The 24,665-nt window shown below is 41.6% G+C and overlaps 1 protein-coding gene and 2 long non-coding RNA genes across 3 annotated transcripts in view; 2 read left to right on the top strand and 1 right to left on the bottom strand.

The window, feature by feature from the left end:
• The window catches only part of LOC310842591, a 112,744-nt gene that overhangs the window by 74,577 nt on the left and 13,502 nt on the right, over window positions 1–24,665 (top strand). The gene's annotated exons all lie outside the window — the stretch shown is intronic.
• LOC310842577 overlaps window positions 1–24,665 on the top strand; it is an 84,460-nt gene that overhangs the window by 55,597 nt on the left and 4,198 nt on the right. Inside the window, exons 2-4 of the long non-coding RNA XR_014563232.1 lie at window positions 16,730–16,847; window positions 16,942–17,047; window positions 19,303–19,449. This is a non-coding gene — a long non-coding RNA (uncharacterized lncRNA). The remainder of the gene's footprint in view (window positions 1–16,729; window positions 16,848–16,941; window positions 17,048–19,302; window positions 19,450–24,665) is intronic.
• The window catches only part of GABRG3 (gamma-aminobutyric acid type A receptor subunit gamma3), a 302,573-nt gene continuing 290,206 nt past the window's right edge, over window positions 12,299–24,665 (bottom strand). The window contains exons 7-10 of the mRNA XM_083734488.1: window positions 23,139–23,291; window positions 16,708–16,904; window positions 15,332–15,361; window positions 12,299–14,845 (exon numbers count right to left, since the gene is read on the bottom strand). Coding sequence (XP_083590614.1) covers window positions 14,567–14,845; window positions 15,332–15,361; window positions 16,708–16,904; window positions 23,139–23,291 — 659 coding nt within the window. The 3' untranslated portion in view covers window positions 12,299–14,566. The remainder of the gene's footprint in view (window positions 14,846–15,331; window positions 15,362–16,707; window positions 16,905–23,138; window positions 23,292–24,665) is intronic.

Raw genomic sequence — 24,665 nt, 5'->3', positions numbered from 1 at the left:
AAGCATATTAAAAAGGACGAAATTGAAATAAATCACTAGTTCAGTGGAAAGTGTTATTCTTTGATTCTTTTAAAGCAGGTTCAAGACGATTTGTCCACTTAAAACACATAGGAAATAGATTATATACTTGGTAACTCCTTGTAAAAATGTGCAGATGATCATGGGGGACCAGTTTTCATGTTGCTTCTTCTATTCACAGAGCCTACCTGCTGTTATTAATAGGCATATTTTATGGCAATCAGAAAACCAGACAATTGTGCTAACCACTGGGTTCTTGCAGAATGAGCAGCCAGGTCTGCAAAAAGTGCTTCTTATAGAAACGGTGTGAACCTGCTCTGTTGCTCTTCATTTAACTAAAATATTACACTTGTAGGAACATAACGATATGTAGATTGCCACGAACATGTATTTAACTAATGAACTGATGCTAGTGCTAGTCAATAAGGACACAACCCATCACAAATAAGGATTTTTCAATCCTCCTGGTTTCATTGTGTTAGATTTTGAGTACGTGCTTAACTCTCCCACTGAAATCAGTGTGAGCTGATTGAATATTGTTCAAATATTGTTTTGGAGTATGTGAATTAGGTAACTTTGCCTTTCAATGCAAACTGAATCAAACTTCTCCCTCATCCTACTCCCAGTCCCCTTGATCTGCCCTGCAGCCTCAGATGGGGTGAAGGATGATACCCCATGAATAGTGGTGGAGTATAATCCCTTTGCCAATCCAGTCGTATTATGTATGCAGAAATGGGAGAAATGGGAGAAGCTGCTATTTTCTCCTTTGGATCTGAACTTCCAAATAATGCCAACTGAATTAGCATAGAGTTGGCGTTATGCAAGTGCTTTATGTAACTAATAATGAGAGATTGTAAACAGAATATAAAACTACTCGATAAAACAAAATGGAATAATGACCAAACGCATTTCAACCCTATATTCTCTGTTTACACACACACACACACACACACACACACACACACACACAATTTGGCATATACAGAACAGCAAACAATTCAAAACAAACTGTGTGTGTGTGTGTGTGTGTGTGTGTGTGTGTGTGTGTGTAAAGCAATTACACCTGCAAATAAAAATGCAGTTCTTAAAAATATTGTAATCTAATGGAAATAGAATTACAGTCGTACCTTGGCTCCCAAATGCCTTGGGAGTCGAATGTTCCTGTTCCCGAATGATTGAAAACTGGAAGTGAGTGTTCTGGTTTTCTTTTTTCTTATTTTGGAAGCCGAATGTCTGGCATGGCTATTGTTTCCGGCGTGCCTGTGCAATTGGAAACCAATTGGAGGTTGTGCCTTGGTTTCCGAATGTTTTTGCAAGTCGAAAGGACTTCTGGAACGGATTCTATTCGACTTCCGAGGTACGACTGTATTAAAAGGCAGTTCACCAAACAGGGCTATTAATAATAGTCATCTGGTCACATATGTGTATTTTTCAACCAAAACAGGCACTCAAAAGCTGATTACAGTTTAACCTCGGGTTAAGTACGTAATTCGTTCCGGAGGTCCGTTCTTAACCTGAAACTGTTCTTAACCTGAAGCACCACTTTAGCTAATGGGGCCTCCCACTGCTGCCGCGCCGCCAGAGCACGATTTCTGTTCTCATCCTGAAGCAAAGTTAACCTGAGGTACTATTTCTGGGTTAGCAGAGTCTGTAACCTGAAGTGTATGTAACCCAAAGCGTATGTAACCCGAGGTACCACTGTAGATGATTAACCACATTTTAACAGCTAACCTTTTTGTAACTAAGGGTTGGTTCACACAAATAGTGCTTATTCTTCCCTACAACCCCACAGATAATCATAAATATGGATGCACACTTAGATGGACAATCCTTAATAGATACATACAGGGAATGGTAATAATCATTAATTGCCATGCTTGTGACCTACCTTTGCCAACCTGCCATTGCCAGAGAAATGTTTCAGTTAACTCTGTGTTTGTGGTCGGTTTGTGAAGACTATGCTTGTGCAATCTTGGTTTTCTCCCAAGGCCATGAGAGGAACAATCCATTTTAGAACTTTATCCAGCTCAGTACACCAATCTATATTTCTTCTGTTTGTCTTAAAGGGCTGTAATTTGCAGAGTGATTTAACAGTCGGTCTGTCTTCCCAGAGATCTCTGGAATTGTAGCTCCGAGGAAGGAATAGGGGTCTCCTCTGAGCACCCTTAACAAACTGCAATCCCCAGGATTCATTGGGGGAAGCTATGGCTATTTAAAATTGTATCATAGTGTTTTCAACGTATAGTGCAGATGGGACCACTGGTGTCCAGTTATTGGTTATTTGACAGTCTATAAGTGATGTGGGTGGCACTGTGGGTTAAACCACAGAACCTAGGGCTTGCTGATCAGAAGATTGGCGGTTCGAATCCCCGCGATGGGATGAGCTCCCGTTGCTTGGTCCCTGCTCCTGCCAACCTAGCAGTTCGAAAGCATATCAAAGTGCAAGTACATAAATAGGTACTGCTCCAGTGGGAAGGTAAACGGTGTTTCCGTGCGCTGCTCTGGTTCGCCAGAAGCGGCTTAGTCATGCTGGCCACATGACCTGGAAGCTGTACGCCAGCTCCCTTGGTCAGTAAAGCGAGATGAGCGCTGCAACCCCAGAGTTGTCCGCGACTGGACCTAATGATCAGGGGTCCCTTTACCTTTACCTTAAATGACATACTTGAAATTGCATCTGAACTGAGTTGCATTGCATGAGTTTTTCAGGCCTTTATTCACCAGTCACCACATTGCTTTCTCACTTGTTGCATAAGGCATTGACAGAATTTTCATTTGACCATTTTTGAAGTAGCAAGCAGAATGTTTTTGCCTAAGTATGAATATATCCCAGGCAGAGAAAGAATGGGGAAATGTGCACCTTTCAATAGCATTGCCTGTATTTTGACAGAAGACTTTATAAAATAAAAATAGCTGAACATCCATTTTATCTCAGACGCTATTGCCGTTAAATGAAATCTTGCACTAAATATGAAAAACAATTTCCAGACATTGTAATGCTAGGTAACGAAGATAAGGTCGCAGAATCATAGGATTGTAGGGACCTTGGAGGTCATCTAGTCTAATCCCCTGCAATGCAGGAATAAGGTCCTCCTAAGTAACATAAGGGACGCGGGTGGCGCTGTGGGTTAAACCACAGAGCCTAGGACTTGCCAATCAGATGGTCGGCGGTTCAAATCCCCATGACGGGGTGAGCTCCCGTTGCTCGGTCCCTGCTCCTGCCAACCTAGCAGTTTGAAAGCACATCAAAGTGCAAGTAGATAAATAGGTACTGCTCCAGTGGGAAGGTAAACAGCGTTTCCATGCGCTGCTCTGGTTTCGCCAGAAGCGGCTTAGTCATGCTGGCCACATGACCCGGAAGCTGTACGCCAGCTCCCTCGGCCAATAAAGCGAGATGAGCGCCGCAACCCCAGAGTCAGCCATGACTGGACCTAGTGGTCAGGGGTCCCTTTACCTTTAAGTAAAATTTCCTAAAGGTCTGGTTTCCACTGTGCTCTCTCATAAATTATCTCACGTATGTATGAATTCACAACAAAGGTATTTCTGTTAATACACCTATAAGATTGTCAGTGGTACGGTTACTTTCTCTGGGGACAGATTTTGTTGCTATTTAGGGCCAGCAGAGTTAGAGGGCAGTTCTATGTGCATTTACCTGGAAGCAAGCCCCACTGAAAACAGACATGTTCTATAAGCCAGGGGTGAGAGGCAGAGGGAGAGGCCAGAGGTACAGCGCATCAGCAACTTAATCTTAAGGGCCAAATTCACAGAGTGCAGGGAGCAGCCAAACCCATATACAGTTCTCCATATGGTGAACCATTGAACACCAAAGGAGCAGCTACTTTGTAATGTACTTTCAGGTCCTGGACCAGGCAGGCAATTTGAGAGTTCTGGACAGGAAGGTGTGTAAGAAAGCTTCTTGTTCCAGTGTATTCCTGTAGCTTTGGTCATTCTGTGGTCCTTGCTCCTGTCTCCTGGTTTGTCCTCTAGCTCTGATTTGTTTGTGATCGTATTCCTCGCTTCCTTCTTGCTTCTTCCTCCTTGTTTGCTCTTCAGCCCTGATTTATGGCCCTGACCTCTGGCTTGGTTCCCAATCCTCCCTCCCTGCCCTCCGAATTGTGACTGATTCAGAGCCTGATCCCCCAGCTCATGGCTCAACCCAGATGTGTATCCAAGTTCCGTCTCTGACATGGTTCTCAAGAAATAGTGTGCCTGACGTAGGAATCAATAACCACATTACACATTACCAAGTTCTGATAATATGCGCTTTTATTTGTATTCAGAAATACAAATGTTAGAATCAAAATACAAATATAAATATTGGTCTAGATGCACAGCCCTACCTCTTTAACACAAAAATTGGACGCATGTGTCTTTAAGAGGGCAGCTTTCTATTGGAAATGCTTGTGTAGGGAATAAAAGATGGCTGGCTTTATTGGACTGGTTGGGTCTTTATGTGAACATTACTAAAATTGCTACCTAAGCTAAAATGGCATACTGGCACTAGTGCTACCTGTATTAATCAAGGCACATTTTGGGCACAGAAGTATACTTTCAGTTCACTAAAACATCACAAGCTGTACTGCTAATGAAGAAGGGAAAACCAGTTTTAAAATAATGAACCTTCTGTAGTTTTTGTATGTGATTCTTTTTTTTTGAAAAAATTGTGTTGTAGTTCAACAGTATTCCAAATCAAAATGACTATAAGGTGAGCTGCAAAACAAACAGTACAGTTGGGTGTGTTACTTTCTTTTCACTAATATAACTATAACTATAATTGTTGTGTTATTATGGTACAATATCTTGCAGTCAATGACAACACAAGTAAAGAGTTTGATCCTGCAAATTCTCCATCCAAGAATATTTTCAAGCTTGTTTGTTCCTTTTTGTGTACAATTTTGATTATTTGGTTCTTTTTGACGTGTCACAGTAAAAAGAAGATGCATACCTTAGCTTTCATATATATTTAAAAACAGAGTCGGATCCCTTAATATGGATAGGTCCAGAAGTGTGTTTTTGGCTTCTTCCTGATAACTAATCTTAAAATATGTGTATGTAGAACCTCCGCAAGAATTTCATTTCATTTTGGGGTATGTGCTGAAAAACCTAAGTATATTGGCACATTATGGCTTTGTCAAAATTGACAAGGGAGTGGACAGATTTTTCTTCCTGATCTGATGTTAAACTATTTTCTTTAACCTTGTAATATTGCAAGTCAACTGAAGCAATTTGGGGAGGGGGGACTTTTTGAGTGTGGATAATTTAGAGAATAATTTGTAGCAAGCTGCAGAGAGTTGGCACAACTTTTGTATAGACGATTAAATTGGGTAGACATGACACATTGCTCAGTGACCCAGAGGTGGGCATAAGAAAGACTTGTCTCTCTGGATTTAAGCAAGGTCAGTCTAGTTCAACATTCTGTTCCCAACAGTTCCCAATGTTATGCCTTCAACAGAGCTAGGTGATGCTTCTGGGAGTACACAACAAGCCATGATGCAAATGACCATCATCTTACTCTCTGCTCCTTCCATCTGATAGTCAGTGCTCTACTGCCACTGAATGGGAAGGTTGCATTTCATTGTCATAGCTGATAGTTCAGTCTATACAACTGCCTTGCAACACTTCCTAATTGGTAGACTATCAATGTGACGATGAAATGTCAAACACTAATTTCCACCTCCTTGACTGAGCTTTGTGAGTCATGCAAAAATATTTGGAATAAAGTGGGGGGGGGGAGGACTACCCATGGAACTCTGAAACAAAACTGAAAAGCTAAGTCACTCACCTCCTTTCTTTGCAAATGCTTTTCTACTGGCTCATTCATCTCTACTTCACCTGGGACTTTAGCAGTGATAAGGTTAATGATAAGGTCTTGAGGCATTGTGGTCATTTTTGGATATGTGCATGTCTTGTGGGAGATGAGAAACGAATTCAGTTTGAAAATAAGAGGAAGAGAAAAGATTGGTGGGTGGTTCTAATTGGATTGTCTTCTTCCTCCAATGGCCCATAAAGACATCTCGGTCTGGGAAATGTGAGTTCTGTAAGCTACATGAGTCACATATCCAAAGTAAGGTGTGTAGGCAGCATATAAAAATATTTTATAGTACTTTTACGTTTCTTCTCTTGAAAGCATAATCCCTGTCCGATTAAGTAGCACTTTTTATCACCTCAAGAAATAAAGACTGAAGGAAAATCTCAGTTTTGTACCTTGGGATAATGGTAGTCATCAAATGTCTGAATAATCTGAACTTTCCTCGCTGAATGAAGATGTTCTGCGAGAGGAACTTCACTGACTATCTTTGAATAACATCTAGAGCAGGGCTGGAGAACTTCCCATCAGCCCCAGTTAGTATGCCAAATGTTCAGGGATGATGGGAGTGCAATAACATCTGGAGGGCTACAGGCTCCCCAACCTTGCTTTAGATGCTGTTCAACCAATAAGTGAAGTTGACCTGCATATACCTTAGACAAGAATACAGCAGCACAAAATGTCATTGTTTCATATGTAGTCCAAATATTATTATTTTCCCCTAAAGCATAGTTTAAAAAGTGGACAATTGTGGACTAAGATCACAGCATTGATACTGGCGTGCTTCTGTTGGTAGTGGAACTGGACTCCAGTCCCCCCACCACAGCAGCCATCAGTACTTCTGGCACTGACAGCTGCCTCCTGCTCTATCACTCATTAGGTTGGTTGTGAGGTGTTGTCAGTTCTAGAGAGAAGGCAGAAAGGGACAGCATCCCCTCTCATGCTGCATCATTTATGCCTTTTTGGTCCATTGATATTACAAAGGCCATACAAATTTGTGTCAGCTAGCTATAATACTTTCTTGGGTTCCATGATCACTGCAGATGGTGACAGCAGTCACGAAATTAAAAGACGCCTGCGTCTTGGGAGAAAAGCAATGACAAACCTAGACAGCATCTTAAAAAGCAGAGACATCACCTTGCCAACAAAGGTCCGTATAGTTAAAGCTATGGTTTTCCCAGTAGTGATGTATGGAAGTGAGAGCTGGACCATAAAGAAGGCTGATCGCCGAAGAATTGATGCTTTTGTATTATGGTGCTGGAGGAGACTCTTGATAGTCCCATGGACTGCAAGAAGATCAAACCTCTCCATTCTGAAGGAAATCAGCCCTGAGTGCTCACTGGAAGGACAGATCCTGAAGCTGAGGCTCCAATACTTTGGCTACCTCATGAGAAGAGAAAAGACCCTGGTGTTGGGAAAGATTGAGGGCGACAACAGAGAAGGGGACAACAGAGGGCGAGATGGTTGGATGGTGTTCTCGAAGCTACCAACATGAGTTTGACTAAACTGTGGAAGGCAGTAGAAGACAGGAATGCCTGGCATGTTCTGGTCCATGGGGTCACAATGAGTCGGACATGACTAAATGACTGAACAACAACAACAAGAAGCTATAATAGTAAGGACGTGGGCTTCTTGAATTCTGTTCAACTCAGAAGTGAGCAATTTATATTAAGCTGTGGCAGATCAACTCAGCAGAGTTGCATTGTATTCTACAACCTGCTCCTTTTACAGTGTTTGATCTGATTTGCGTGACATGGTAACCAAACCATTGTTTAATGGGACTGCATAAATATGCAGGTTCCCAGAGAGGAGCTCATGTTTCGGCTCAGCATCTTCCATACTAGTGAGGCTCTTGCCTCACTAACCCCAAGCTGTAGTTAAGGGAGTCTGCACATTTGCATTATGTGGCTAAGCTATATTTTGGCTTACCATGCCATGCAAAACTGCCCTTTGTCTATCCTCCCCCTTTTGGAGAAGGATGTATTTTGGCCTATGTTCACTTATAGTAGTGTGATTCGTTCCAAATGCAATATACGGTATTAAGAGCATAAAAAATAATATTCTAAAATTATTTGAGTTGGCTTCTCTGTCTTTGAACAAATTTTTTTCTGTGAATCCCGTTTTGAAGGGATCACGGAAGCTTCATTTCCTTGGGAGAAATAAATGGCACAGAATAGTTGGGAATGGAAACAAATGAGAAATCAATACGCCAATTAATTCAGACATGCTGTATAGCATTTTAGCTCATAGGTTAAGGCTCTAGTACAAGGACCACTTAGCGTAGTGCTGCTTATTTGAGAACCAAGGGCATGGGGAGCTGCAGTTCTTGTCCAGCGTAAGTGGCTTGTAAATTACAGCCAATGGGCTGGATCAACAGAATATTGTATAGTGCAGTTATGTTCATCTACCTGTGAGTGCAGATAGGGTTTATTTTTTAATTTTTATGGGGGGGGGGAGAAGAATGAATTTGGCACCGGTGAATAATTGAGCACTGAATTCCATAAAAACAAGAATGCTTCTACAAGGCACTAAATGCTCAACAAATGCTGCTTTTAATATTATGGGGAAACATGATTGCTGGTTGCCAGTTGACATAAGGTTCTGCAATGGGGGAAGTTTTGATATGTGAAACGTTCGCTTCTACTGGACAAAAAATGGCAATAAAGAGCAGAAGATCTCTGTTGCTTATTTTACAGCATATCTTAATGATAAAGCAAGGGTTTTTAGTGTCAAAGAACAATTCCTACGAATTCCTCTTGCCCTTTCCTTTAAAACTTTTAATTGCTTCTATGTGGCAAAATAAAATATAAAACACTTGGACAAGCATTGTCACCGATGCCTGCAAATTATGTTTCTTCCCTTCCATTATTTTCAAAAGCCAAGGGATGCGTTAACAGTTGCTTGGAAGAGATATCACAACACCAGTTAGAACTGCAGCAGGGATGCTCCAATATCACAGTTGGATCCGCCAGCTCCAGATTAAAATGGCACCTCCTTGTCATTAGTGGGAATAAACCAAATAAATGACTTGCGCAGTTATGTTTATAGGGTTGTGGGGTGAAATTACTGCTACATTTCTTTCCACTGAATATTTTCAGGGAAGGGAGTAGCACTACTGAGCCCGACTTCAGCTGGGGAGGGCAGGATATAAATAAATTATTATTATTATTATTATTATTATTATTATTATTATTATTATTATTATTGATAATTTATCCAGCCGTCTAGTTGACCACAGGAGGCAGGACTAGATGGACCATTGGCCTGATCTAGCAAGCTTGTCTTATATTCTTACTCAGCCAAATCACTAGAATGGATCGTGGAAGCTGAAACAGGCATGTTCATTTTCAGTAGGATCCAGCAAGCTGGAGCTCTTAGTGCTGAACCCTATTTTCTCTACGTCAACCCTGAAAGTGGAGCAGCATTTTTGACTCCTTTCTTGGTTTTTTGTATTTAAAAAAAGCCTGCTTCATTGTGGGAGGCGATCTTCCTATGATAAATAGTGTGGGTGGCACTGCCATCAGCATCTCTGCGTAGGGCTCTTTCTTTAGCTTATTGGCCCACTGAAGCAGCGATGGAATACCATGGGGCAGTGCCCCCACGGATGTTCCACTTGCCCTGGCAAGTGTTCTGCTGCCATGTGAGCCTGATAAATAAGGCTTTTGGTGTTGGAGCAGCAGTAGTGCGGGGGGGGGGGGGGAGGAGCACCTTCCCATTTCAGCTGAGACAGTGAAATGGGGTGGAGGCACCTCTGCTTATGGCAGCAGTGTTGCAATTCACAGCCTGCCATAGTCACAGCCTGTTATGCCTCTGCTTAAATGATGTTACAGCCATGTCATTCCAGAGGCATTTTTTTTTCTCGCTCTCAGTAATCTCTGGCTGCAGCGTCATTCAAACAGTCCCCTAAGCCACTGGCTGTGGTTCCATCAGTAAATTTCTAGATCAGGTCTAATGCTCTGGAAAACAACAGGATCCCTGGATCCATTCTAGAAATGGTTTCAGCCCCGGCAAAAGTCAACGTTATGACACAAAGTCAGCTGTGGCCCTTGCTTAATTCTGGGACAAGCAGATCAAGGCAAAAGTTAGCTCAAGGCCGTATGCTATTTCACATCTCTATAAGGTACTTGAAGAATGCATCCTAGGAAAGAAGAAAGGCTGGAAAAGTGGTTGTTTCAATGTCCTCCAGCACTGGTGATCAATTGGCTAAACTTCATTCACTGGAGGAAGTTCCTATCAGGGGCACAGGGTGACATCAAACACCAGAGTAGCTGAAGCCCATTGATTTCAATGGGTCAGCTTTCAATATGAGTTGGTTGGACATGACTTCTTGTCTACAATAATTACCAGAACTAACACGAGCACAACAGTGAACAGTCATGAAAAATGGTAGGGAAGAGCTGAGAAGCTTACATAGGCCCTTGAACTGTTCATTACTCCCTAAAGAGGGCATCCTCATGCTGTTATAATTATGGCACCGCATACCCAAATTGCAAATCATTTTACTTCATGCTGATCCCAATGAGATTAAGTGAATTGCATGCTTGTCTCCATCTGATTTTGTTGTGCTTGATACCCTCTTCAGAGGTAATTCGTAACACACAAGGAAAATAGGCAATGTTTATATGAGTTCTGTTTTGTTGGAAGTGGGGTTTTGCTCACTGATCACTTACCTGAATCTAGTTTCTCTAGGTGCATTATTGTTTAAAGCGAACAATTTATTTTAAGCTGTGGCGGACCACCAAAGTCTTGCTGTACTCAAGCCATGTAATAGCTATCTGGTTCCAGAAATACAGGCACAGGAATTTGGAAGGCAAGCAAAGGAATCAGTAATAAATTCAATGGATCAAAGTGGAAACGAGGGCAATGAAGAAGCAATAGATCATATGAAAGGAGGAAGACCTCAACGTATCTCATAAGCAGTCTACCACACAAATGCCAGTATGATATCATAAACCAAGTCAATGACTGTTTTCAGAGGGCAGATGCCATAGAACGTTTAGTTACATGGTATTTTTTTGGGGGGGGGGCAATGACCATGATCCTGCCAAAGATAAATATTTTTAAGTTTCATTGATTTCAATGCAAATAGTACAGTCATACCTTGGGTGCTTTGGGTTGAGCGCGTTCGAGTTGTGCAACCCGGAAGTAATGGAGCGCATTACTTCTGGGTTTCGCCACCCGCGCATGCGCAGACACTCAAAATGACATCACGAGCATGCGCGGAAGTGGCAAAATGCGACCTGCGCATGTGCAGACGTGCCATCACGGCTTACGTTGTGTTCAGGATGCAAATGGGGCTCCGGAACAGATCCCATTCGCATCCCGAGGTACCACTGTAGTATCTCCAGATGCTATCATGTTGAATTTTTGCGGATGAGGATTCCTGTCTACATTTGGTTATATTAAACACTTAGGTTATATATCTGTACAAATTTAGATTTGCCATGCTCAATGATTCATAGGGTGAAGGATGAAATTTTCCTAAGAGAATTGGTTTAAGAGACTTTCAGACCCCTGAAATGTTGGCCTGTGGATGCATTGTCTGCACTATTTTCATAACACACTTGTTTTGTAACAAGATAGAATAAATGTCTTGCATGAATGTGTGGCACAGGGTTAAGATTTTTACCACCCAGGCAGTCCAAGATTTCTGTGAGCTTTTTTTTTTTTTTTGGCCAAGTTAGGAAATCAGTCACTTCTGATCAGATGAGGTACTTTGGTAAAAGAGCATTTTAAGCCGCAAATGATGTTGTTTGTTAATTACACAATTAATTGTCCAGATAAGGCACGGTATTGTGACTGAATCCCCATAGAAAACTAATGCTAGACTATAAAAGTACTGTCCTATAAAATGAGAGTTCTGATTACATATTTTTATGTAATTGGGGGGAAAGTGTGGCTTTCCCCCTTCGATAACATAGGTGAGAAGCCTTTGGACCTCCATTTGCTGTTGGATTTCAACTCCCATCCGCCCCAGCCAGCATAGTTTATGGTCAGGAATGAGGAGACTTATAGTCCAGCAATATCTGAAGTGCCACAGCTTCACTACTGGCCTCCTATAGAAATGAATGTCTAACTTCCTGTTGAAGGTCATGGAGCTGGATTACATTTTTGTACTTGTTCAAAGAAAGGCTCAGTGCAGTTACCAATGATCAGAATCTAACGTGGTCCTCTGAAATACACAGATTTTCATTGGATAGAGTGTTTGCAGGATCTGTTGCTAGGCAATAACTAGCTTGGTTTTCATACTTATGTTAGCAATTCAGGGGTGTGTTTTGTTATTTCTTTGTTTTTGCAATGATAGCTCATGTTGTTTGTATCAGAGGTCCATGACTTTTAGTACACATATGTGTAGACTCTTCTACATTTCACAGCTTTTAGAAAAATATGAACTGAACTCAAAAACACCTCCCCATCCACAACCCTAATACATAAGAAGAGAAGGCTGAAGTCTTTTGAGGTTCTTTTTTTTAAAAAAAACAAAACAGTAGCATAACCCAAACAAATTAATATTTTAGTCTAAGATAAATATTTCAGAGTATCTTAGGACAGAGTGAAGTGCCCTCCTAAATTCTTGAACCAGCCAGCTAGATAATTAGGACTATTGTATGTGTTAAACTACACTCTATCCTTGTGATGGAGTTTTGCTCTCAAAAACTGAATTCATTTAACATATTAGAAACATAGGAGGCTGCTTTTTTACCAAGTCAGACCAATAATAAATATCATTTCCCATGACTGGTAATGGTTCTCTAGGGTTTCACATGGGAGTCGGTCCTGTGTAAAACCCTGAAAAGATGCCACATTGAACTTGGGACCTTTTGTATACAAAATGACCACAATGCTCTACCACTGAGCTGTGGCCCTTCCCTTAATTTTCTTTGCTTCCATGTCAGAACTTCACTTAATTTTGTAATTTTTTTACAGTGTTTCAAATTAAGTATTCATTCCTTTAAAAAAAAAAATCAAGAAAATTCCATTTCCTATATTTCTCATACTATTGTTTCCAACATGCTCTTGAGACTCATTCTTGCCTTCCCAATTTCAGAAGAAAATGAAGATAAATAGAACAATATGAACTGTGCACCACAGGCAATCATATCCATTTTGGAATAAGCAAAATTAAGGGTACAAATTGACAGAAAAAGGCATTTGATGGTATTGAGAGTACACTTTTGAAAATGCCATTCTATTCAAAGTTGGTGGAATTTTTTTGACAGAAGTAATACTTAAAACTTTAGAAAAAGAAAATGTCGATATTTTGGCACATTTATACAGGACTCTTGGAAGGGATATGAAGGGCTTCACAATAATGAACAGTTTGCACAACACAAAAAAGTGACACTTTCAGCAATTTAATGTCTGTGTACCAAAAGTACAAAACACATTTCCAGTTTAAAATCTATTAGTAGTTTTTAAAAAATCCCAATATCTCTTCATCCATAATAACTTTTCAAAATGCACTCTTTATTACAACTGAAGCTGCAGTATTTCACTTCTTTCCCAAGAAAATCCTGTTTGAACACATAAGGTTTCTGTTGTGCCAATACAGAGGAATGCTTACCAGTGCTGCTACTCCAAAGTGTGTGGAATCCCCTCACTAACAAGCACTTCCCCCCATTCTTATCCAGTTCATGAACTCAAAGGATAGCACATACAGATTAGGGCTTTCCAATTGAATGAATGGGGCCCTTGAATGTGCAAGGGATAACATGTGAGCTCACATGGAATGGTGATAAGCAGAGCAATTCTATACTCACATTTATGTTGGTCATCTGTTGGTGTGACGTCATCTCCACTGTCAGTGGTGTTTTTGCCACTTCCTAAGTCCAGTCAGCTAGCATAACTCAGGTATAGAATTGCACTCTGAGGTACATGAGTTTTATTCTGCACGGGCAGAATAAAACAAAACAGGATGGATCAGTAGCTTTCCCTCACTCCTAAATATCCATGATAAAGAAACTCTAATGTATGGAAGAAACTTAATGGTAGCCTGCAATTAATCACATCCTCCTAGTGCTATTATATAGTGAACCGTACACCCAATCAGCTACAATCTGCTACACTACCATAAACAAGCTAAGCCTTATCAAGATTCAAGTACGTTATTCTAGAAATAATTTCCTGCAGTGTTCGACCAGTCAGATTAATTTCACAACTTGTATTAAAGGGGTGCTACATTAGTAACACCAACACCTCTATATTCATGAGAAGCAAATGTTTAGGTTTCAATTCAATCATACATTTTTTTTAAAAAAACCCCTAAAATTAAAACCAAGACAAAAATATTATAAATCCCATGAAACGAATACCAGTGGCTTTTCAATGAACATCATAGATAGTCCACACCAATAAACATTTGCTCCCAGAATGTATTTTAAAGTTGGTGGGAATAATGTATCAATGAGTACTTGTCTTCAGCCTTCTTGCCGGAACGCTACATAGCAAGTGGTAACCCAGGAAAAAAACACACCAGCAAATCCTCCATTATGTAGGAACAATAAATAAACATTTGTTATACAATAGTGTCTGGTGTGCTTAGCAAAATAATAATAATCTCATACTTGAAATGAATATTTTATTTTGTTGTTTTTTTTCAGGCAAAGGTGTAAATAAAATCTTCTCTTTCTCTGATGACAAAGCGTAAGGTGACCTTTACTCTGTGCGATGACACTGGCCAGGTCCTTATCTTCCATATGTTCTCCATCCCTAAGAAGTGTGAAAACACAGTTTCCTTCACCATTTCTAGAGATAGAGATATCCAACCCAGTACACCAAGTTAAACAGCAGGAATGATGTAGGGAAGAAGACCCTTGAATAAGAGTCTAGTTCTAAGATGTCTATGTGTATCCTTCCTTTCCGCCATGAACCGGATTTACATTCTTCGTAACAGCAGAAAAAGCTCTGGCAGTCCTTCCCATCCAGACATTCATAGATACAATTGTCTTCAAATTCTTGCCAGTACATGGCATTATTCAATGCGATGACTGTAGGAGGAGGCCTCATCTCTAGCACAGAATAGTTCTAGGGGGGGAAAGAGAGGACAGAAGAGATAGTACCTTGGCTACTAGAGGGACATCAGAGTTTTGGCATGCAGATACTTTGGGCTAGTCTAGACAAGCAGAGAAATCATGGAGTGCAGACATCCCCCTAGGACTGTACCACTTCAGCATTCAGGAAGGAATGGTACAGCTTAACTGTACCATGTCCATAGCTTTCATTGATAAACTCTGCATGGTGAAAAGCTGCACAGCGGGCTAGCGCCAAATACAAACAACTAAAGTCTTAAGGTTAATAGACACATTCTTTTTGTTGAATCAAAACCTGTGTTTTTGTATTAAGGCAAAGTATAAAGAAGCATGAAGGTGAAGTATTTATTTACTTCAGTTTTATTTCAATTTGCATTCATAAAGCTCAGGGGAAGAAGAAAGCAGAAGAAAATATTTCCATTCATAGCAACAGTTTAGGCTGTATTAATTTTTTAAAAAGAGGTTTAAAAACCGTACTCACCATCATGTGCCCGAAACTGACATCAGGTAGCTCAAGTAAAAGAAATCAGAGAATAAGAAGAAAAACTCAGAAGAAATGACATGACTAGAATACACATTATATGGTATAAACGTTTATACTGTTTTTGCCAGTTTCTCAAATATTAACAAGGAGGGAAGTTTTGATATAGAATGTGAGGATCTTCGTCTAAGATCCTCACATTCTGTATTGAAACTGAATTGCCCAGATCCTGTCTGTGGGCAAGATCCAGCCCAAATTAAGCTCTTTTCACTTCCATGGGTTTCAACGGGAAGCAATAAAATGTGAGCTTAATTTAAAATCAATGGGATTCACAGGTCATGAATCAGGCTGTTATATTTAATGACATGGGGGTGCTCCCCATGATTCATCCATGGCATTAAAACATTAAAGAAAATATATATATCACTACTTCAGAGAAGGATGAATACATCACTGAGCTACTTGAAACTTTTACATATTAATGTCCTGCCTGGAGGCAAAGGCACATATTAACCCTTCCCCTGTGGCTTAGAGGAAAAAAAGAGATCACAATACCTTTTTATTTGTAAATATATAAAGCCAAGGCTACAAAACCGTAGGAATTGTAAAATTTCAATATGGTTTGTGTAAAGCAGAAGAGAGAGCTTCTATGCTCTTGTGAATAGAAAAATTGCCACATTTGACCAACTTTATGCCCGCCAGATGTTCTGGACTACAACTCTCATCCACACCAGTCAACATGGCCAAGGGAGGATAGGAGTTGTAGAACAAAACATCTGGAGGGAAAGTCTGTTCTACTGTGTTGCAATCCGTATTCCAATTCTTCTCTTGGGCCACTTTCACATCTTTTAAAGAGCTGTGGTGCCACTTAAAGCAGACATGGATCCTCCCCCAAGAATTCTGGGGACTGTAGTTTCCTAAAGGTCTTGAGAGTCGTTAGGAGACCTCTGTTTGCCTCACAGAGCTACACTTCTCCAGCGTTCCCCAGAAAGAGGTATTGACTGTTAAACTACTCTGGGAATTGCGCAAGTTGTTATTATACCAACAAGTGGAGCGACACTTCCATGCCAACCTTCTGCCCTGGTTTCTAATGTTCAGTGGTGCTCATGGTTGTGTCACAGAACACTCACTGGTGCAAATGAAATTTGATGTGACGTGCTAGCATATCAGTCAAAAATCCACATTTCCATAATGCAACAGGTTAAAGGAACATTGGAAAACAGCACAGAAGTACTATCATAATAATTTGGAAAATTGCATAATATTTCCTGCATCTGAATATTTCCTGCATGTCGCAGAGGAGTGAAAACGTTGGATACCACTCAACATCTGTTAATTCAGAAGTTTGGTTCCCCACCTCCCCCACCTCATCTTACCGACTTTTTCTTCTTTGTGCAGTGTGGCTTCTTGCAACTCGAGTAGTAGTTGAGGGTGGCATATTCCATCAGAGCAGCAAACACAAATAAGAAGCACACAGTCACAAAGAGGTCCATGGCAGTGACGTAGGACACACGGGGTAAGGAGTTTCTTGCAATGGTGCTGAGAGTGGTCATGGTTAATACGGTGGTGATACCTGCAAATGAAAGCATGTCTTTTCAAGTTTTTGAAAGGAAAACACACCCAGATGCAGAACAGAACTGTGATTCAATTATCGTTCCCTCTTTGAAGAAAGATGACTCCATTCTTCATGGGCTTCACAAGTCGCAATATAGTTTGGTAGGACTTCTTTGTGTGTGTGTGTGTGTGTGTGTGTGTAAAGAAAAGAAAAGCAGATCAGTGTGGAACCAAAACAGAACAGAATGGAGGGATTTGCCCCTTTCTGTTTAAACAATCAGTGCCACTTGTAAGCAAAGGTCATTTTTTGATTGGCTTTCCAATCAATCTGCGCAGTCTAAATTGTGCGGCTGGATTACAAACGATCGATTGCTATTACTGTTGATTTATCAGTCGCTGCCTAAGCCACCATCTCAAGGCGATTTGCACATAAGATAATTAGAAACAGTTAAAAACCATGAAACAGCAAATATATTTAAACAAGCCTAAAACTAGAACAAGTGGACGCTCATAGCAAAGGCTCATTTATTTAGCTTGGGAAGCCTGTCAACTTGGGGAAAGTGTCTTCAATTGTTTCCAGACAGTACAAATAGTGGCCCCCGCAGATATCTCAACAGCAGTGCTATCCAACAGAAGAGGGGGAGGCACAGAAAAAGCAGGTTTCTGAGCTCTTGTGGTTCCACTGGAAAAACTGTTTGTTCCAATGGGTGGGTGCTACACTGTTACTAAAACAGAAAAAGAGCAACAGGTGGTTTTCTGGTGGAAAGCCTCAGCAGATCAGGTACATCCCACATGTCTTATGTTGCTTGCTTCTGACATACGTTGAAGATCTCAAGGTATCATATACTGTAGAATTATACCTTCATCAAATCATTCGAGAGCTCCAGATAAAATGAATTATTTTCCATTTCTTTCCTCCACTCCCTATCCACTTTCTGATTATCTTCATTATTTCATCGTAAAACGTACCACATACTAAGACCTTTGCTGAAGGGGATAAAGCCCTCTCTTCATACCACCAAGAGCAGCTGCCAAAAGCACTGGTATTTTCACTAATTAATTTCCCTGAGCGAAATTTCTCTCTGATGTATCTCAACTGAGGTTAATAGGAGTTACACCCAGGGAGCTTTTGGCCCACTGAGACTCTCTATTCATTCTGTCTAATTAACATTAATGATATAGAGGCATAAGGATGTTTTCAGCAGGTAGCCTTGGGCTGTATTGTAAACAAATGTATTTTTGGAATCAGGCACTCTTACTATTTCGCCCGGGAGGGTTTCCACTTTCAGACTTAAATAAATGCCCAACTATGAAACAAACAAAACTGATGGTGGATGGGTGCTTGAATAGAAGATCTTTAGACTGTCATTCTATCCCGATTTGCCCAGGAATAAGCTCCATTGAACTTAATGGGACTTACTTTTGAGTGGGTATGTACAGGATTACACCACATAGTGTTGTGCTTAGAGTATTGGACTCGAACAGTGGCTCCCCAAGTGGGCAGAACTGCCCCCTGGGGGTGGTGGGATTACTTAGGGGAGCACTGAAAGCCAAGGGGGCATCAGTGGGGCACAGGAGATGACTATTAGACTTCAAAAAGCTGGAATCACTGGTTCAAGTTCACCAGCTTTGTGGAATTAATCAAACGAAATAGTTTCAACTGGATTTTGAGCAAATGTGCAAATAATTGCTACTGTTTTGAATGTTCTTGTTTTATTATCTTCCTTAGTGGTTCATTCTGTTCGCCATTTTGAATAATGCTTTTTATAGGCAGGTTAGGGGGCATTGGGGATGAGTTTATGGAGCCAAGGGTGTGCTGCCTTGAAAAAAATTGGGAACCGCTGGACTAGCACTAGGACTAGAACTAGGCAGATGAGGGTTCAAATCCCCATTCAGCCGTGGAACTCACCACATGACCTTGGGCCCAGAATAGTCTCTCAGCCTAGGTTACCTCACATGGTTCTTGTGAGGATAACATGGGAAGAAAGAAAACCATGTGTGCCATCTTGACATGCTTGGAAAAAAGTTGGGATATAAATGCAATAATCAATACATACATAGAAGATCTGATTCATCCCTATCTGTCAGTTTCATGTAGATGTGTTTTTGGCTACTGATACTATTTGGTTAGTGTGCCATCCCACAGATCCCGGGAGCCATGTTGTTCTCACTCTTGTTTTACAGATGGGGAATAAAGATACAGTGACTTGATTCAGGCCACACACAGGAAAGGCTGCCTCAAGTGATCAGTTAAGGGCACATGCAAGCATGAGGACCCCTGATCAAATGCTTCAGAGCAGGACTGGGGTGAACACAACCCTGTCCACAGCTGATCTCAGTAAGGTGAGCAGGACTGTGTTCACCCTGATCCTGCAACCCACCCTAACAACCTCCCCTTTCCTGCTGTCTTGAAGCAGGGGGAAGTCAGACAGCAAGGGCTTCAACACTTCAAGCTGGATTCAGACATTCACCTGAACATGCAAAAGACAGGAGATGGGAAGGGGTGTGCATGCAAGCCACGCCTGCAATGTTCTCAACATGCTGTCTGGATTTTTGCACAAAGGGTTCGTAGATCAGTGTTGAAGTTTGCGATTCATTATGTGGTGACCCTATTTCAATCCAGGTTTCAAATCTCATCTATTGACTCAGGTCAACAGGACAAGAAGAGTCACATTTCCTTACAAAAAGATTCCCAAGACCTAATGGCTAACATATCTGCTGTTGGATGAGGATGGGATCTTGGTAACCAGGACGTTACCCTGTCCCACAAATCTGCTGCAGATATCTCCCCCGGGGCAGCCTTGAATTCTGATTTGCACCTCTGCAGCCAAATATCTCCTAACCTCCTCGTTTCCCCTTGGCCATTCAAATGTTTAAAAGATAATAGTATCCTCTGATTAAGCTTCTAACCCATGCCTCCCTTTGATCAGACTGATAACAAAGGTTTGCAGTGATAAGCAAGCTGCTTGTGGAAAGCCAGGGCCAGAGGACTTTGCTGCCTGCTAAAAACCACTTGACATTTACACGATCTTTGTTCTCCCATAGAAAATCGAGCATTGTGGAAATCTAATTCAAGAGCATGCTCTGTCACCATTTCATCACACTTTTGATAGAGAAATATTATTCACAGCTGTGCCCAATCATTTCTCATTTCCACAACTATGCCTAATCTAAAGTGGGTAGGGGGGGCACACGCAGAAATTTAGCAATGCCCAGTGGGTTTTTTCGGGGGGGATGCAGGGGTACACATACCCCTAAACATTTTGTGGATCTAAGTTTGGCCTCATAGAGGTGCAGTATTTCAATATGAGTAGGAAAATGAGAGTACCCCTCAACATTTTTAGGGGGGTGGAGCACTGGCAATGCCTGTTTCTCATCCCCCCTCTTCAATACTACAGTAGTGGCAATAACAAAGTTTTAATATTTGTCCCTCGATAGTGTTACACAACTCTTCCCCTTTTTCTATCTGTGAAACATGCTTTATATGGGGCATAAGCATGCAATTCTGTACATACCGGTAATTACCCAGAAGTAAGCCAATATGACATGCATATGTATGCTGAACTGTGTGTGTGTGGCATTTTTTGCATATGTATTACACTAGCAGCCCTTGGAAAATTAGTGTCTTTGATGGGGGTAGATAACCAGAATTCCTCCAGAAATTGTTGGATTACAGTTCCCATCCCTCCTGCCCATTGGTCATACTGGCTGGGGCTGATGGGCATCATTGTTTAGTATCATCTGGAACGTCACATGTTCTACTTCTTTACCTTGAAATAAAACCCATGACATACACTACAGATGCTATACTTTTGATGCTATTAGATGGCTGCATTTTTAAATCTGTTCCTACTGTGTGATTTTTTTTTTTTACTCTTTGATCATTTTTATATTATGAATGACAGCTCCCATCACCCCTGACTATAGCCCAGTAGACATCTGAAGATCACATATGAAGTCACCCCGATTTACTGTTTTGCAGATAAGATGCAGCCACAGGGAGGCAGAATCTCCATCTGCATATATTGGCTTTTCTAATAAGTGGGGGAAATTGTTTGTGTGGGATATTAGTGTTATCTGGAAGAAATCCTCCCCCACCAACAAATGGTCCTTCCACAGGAAGGAGAGGCAAGCATGAGCAGCAGGAGGAGAAAGTGGGAACAGTGGGGGCTTACTGGATGGTTGCAGTTGAGCTAGACATTGGTAAAAGGTAAAGGTAAAGGAATCCCTGACCGTTAGGTCCAGTTGTGGCTGACTCTGGGGTTGCGGCGCTCATCTCGCTTTATTGGCCGAGGGAGCTTCCGGGTCATGTGGCCAGCATGACTAAGCCGCTTCTGGCGAACCAGAGCAGCGCACGGAAACGCCGTTTACCTATTTATCTACTTGCACTTTGACGTGCTTTGAACTGCTAGGTTGGCAGGAGCAGGGACTGAGCAACGGGAGCTCACCCCATCGCAGGGATTCAAACTGCTGACCTTCTGATCGGCAAGCCCTAGGCTCTGTGGTTTAACCCACCCTTAGACATTGGTAGAGCAGATGAAAGATTTGGTAAGCCAGCTACAGGGCTTGTGAACTGCCACGAGTGGTTGCATAATACACAGAACTCTGTGTATGCATAGTGATGCTTTCTGGCCATGTGAAAGGGCAATTGGTTTGGGACCAATTGGTTTGGGATTTGTCCAGAATCAAAATTGTGTCTGCTTGTGGCTCCGGTTTCTCACAGTTACCCAAATGCAGTAACTACTCTGCCATCGCTGTTCATGAAAAGGAGCTCTGAGTTGTCAGTCCAGAGTCCTCCTTCTACTGCCCCTAATAACTTCGCACTACAACAATGGTAGTGCTTTTCACAGCGCGACCTCTTCAGCAAAGTAATAAAGGGCACCAGGATTCCTTTCCAGTCTGCTTGATCTCCCTCACCATGACCAATCTCTTGGGGTTGGTTCACTTTGATTTCTCATTGTTTGATGACTCACAGCTGAGTAGATGAATTGAAAAAACCTCATTCATTGTGCTTTGAGGTGAGTTGCAGTATTTGAAAGTTCTGCCTGTCGTGTTGGATCTACCGCCATGCCCCATTCATTTACACCTGCCTGTGTGGACTTGTTCTTAGAACATTGCATTCAGGATACCTTGCAATGGTAGTCCTAGCAGCTTGGATTAACAACCTTGACAATGTCATATCATAAGGAGGAGACTGCACCTATACATTTGCATACCACAACAAATCCAAACTAGGTGTGCCCTATCTGTGGGCAAAGAAATTGTGGGGATGTTTTTACCAATGGAGGATTTCCCTAGAGGGAGAAGAAATTCTCCAACATTTTCTTGCGGGGTGTGTGTGTGTTTGAACTCACCATTAGTAGTGACAGTACTTCATTTTCTTCTAAGGTTTGGGTTTGGGGTTTGTGTCAGTGTGACCATCATTTTGATTGTCCCATGGTACTTTGAACTAGGTCTGGCACCAGCACTGGGCCAGACTGGTCCCTGGTCAAGGTACCTGTTTGCCTGAATGGTCCCTTCACTGACCCAGCCTGGGCACACTGCCATTCATTGCCTATCTGCTAGGAGTCCGGGTGCTTTATAGCAGCAGCAGGTGGTGGTGCCACTTTTGAAGCTCAGCTCCCACCTGTGGTGGCTGCCTGCCATTTTAAGTTACCCAAAATGCAATGCCCTGGCCCATAGATGTATGAACTATATCAACTGATTGTATCTATAGCCCAGGGAACTGCTGTGGGGCAGTGAAAGCAGTAGCAGTGCTAGAGAAATCGTGTAGCAATCACTCAGGGATGGGGTTCCCAGTCATATACCCATTCACTGTTGTATGAGAATTTTTAGGGTGCTTCAAAAACAATGAGAAAGATAGAGTTTGCAGTCCAAGAAACCCTGCTCTAATCTGCACTATACTATTAAATCCCTATTTTACCACTTTAAAAAGTCCTGGAAACTGTGGTTTGTTAAGGGTGCTGAGAGTTTTTAGGAAGACTCTCCTCACAAAGCTACAATTCCCAGAGTTTCCTAGGAAGAGGGATTGATGGTTAAACTACTCAGGCAGGAACAGACTGTCCAAATTTGCAGGATGCAAGGTGTCTCTCCCCCCCCCCCTGCCCCACTTCTCAATCTCTCTTTCTCTCTGACATATATATTTGCCATGAAGCAATTGATCACTGGAAATTAGATTGAATTTCTCTACTGACAAAGAACATAGGCAGGATTCAAATCCACAGTGACACACACAAAAATTCTGAGAACTTACCTAGGGCTGTTCTTGCTGGTGTGGCATCCTTTTTAATCCAAAACGATACCCAAGATAAGACAACCGTTAATATACAGGGAATGTATGTTTGAATAGTGAAGTATCCCATTCTTCTACTTAAATCGAAGTATATAGTCATGACTATATAATCACCTGCAAGAATAAATAAATTGTATAATTTGGTAACTGGCTTGTAGAATCCAGTGGGAGTCCGCTCACATGAAGGAGGAAACAGAGAACATTGCTGTAATGACTTACAATGTTAACATTCATGGGCGACACAGTGCTTGAATATAGAATAGCTTTATATCAGTGATGGCAAGATCAACTGGGGCCAGGGAGCCAAACTTTTCCAGGGCCCACACCCAATATATATTTTTTACTACAAAAACCCCAACTCCCTCTGAATTTGACATCAATGTTATGTTAACCAGAATCTAACATTTGAAATGAAACACCCAACACATTTTGGCACCTGAGGCAAACTACAAAATAGCAGTGCACCACCACCAGTTCAGAGGAGTGAAGATCAGCTTGGGAATGAAAGGTGGCGGGTGGAGAGGAAGAGCAGGTGGCAGCAGCTAAAGCAGCATAGGGTGTGTCCACTACTCTTCCCAGGTGGTCCAGATCTGCTGCCCGAAGCGGCTGCCTCATCCCGCTTCATGGGCAAGCCACCCCTAATTTGAACTACAGTGGTACCTCGGGTTAAGAACTTAATTCGTTTTGGAGGTCCGTTCTTAACCTGAAGTACCATTTTAGCTAATGGGGCCTCCCACTGCCACCACGCCGCTGCTGCACGATTTCTCTTCTCATCCTGAAGCAAAGTTCTTAACCCGAGGTACTATTTCTGGGTTAGCGGAGTCTGTAACCTGAAGCGTATGTAATCTGAGGTACCACTGTATTTTAATATGGCAACTTATTTAATCTGAAACATGTACAGCACAAATATAATAACTTAAAGTTGTTAGGCATATACCGGTACATATTGTCCTTGATGTGACCTGGGACCCTAAGGGAAAATACTGCTGTGCCCTTCCAAAGCTGCTATCAGAACAGATGTATGCCCCAGTCCCCACCCCACAGTAGCCTTGAAGATAACGCCACCATTTGTATAGTATTTTTAATGGTATGGGTAGCATAGGGCACATTGGGAACTCCCAAAGGGTCTGCTCAGACTCCTAGGCCTTATATCTGAAATTGCTATGTGCTGCTTTCTGTTATCATCTCTGGAGCCTGATGTCTAAGAGGCAAATGAATTTTAAATCAACAGATTCAAATAGGTTGTGCAACAGTATAGTCAAACGCAACAGAATTGTGATGAGAGACCATGTGAAAGTAAGCTTTCTTTGAAATGAGTGGGCTTAATTTCGAAATCTTGATTCCTTATTACCGAACAGAAGGTTGTCAAAGGAAGTGAGTTTTATCCACCAGGCTTAGACAATATGCAGTGTAGTTTTTGCAATACATGTAATTTGTGTTTTCTGATTATGTGACAAAGCAGCTCTTTACATGAAGTGCAACAGAAGT

The sequence above is a fragment of the Podarcis gaigeae genome (assembly GCF_964106915.1).
Source record: "Podarcis gaigeae genome assembly, chromosome: 4".
NCBI lineage: Eukaryota > Metazoa > Chordata > Lepidosauria > Squamata > Lacertidae > Podarcis > Podarcis gaigeae.
The sequence above is the reverse complement of the archived record's forward strand: the minus strand, read 5'-3'. Positions and strand labels throughout refer to the sequence as shown.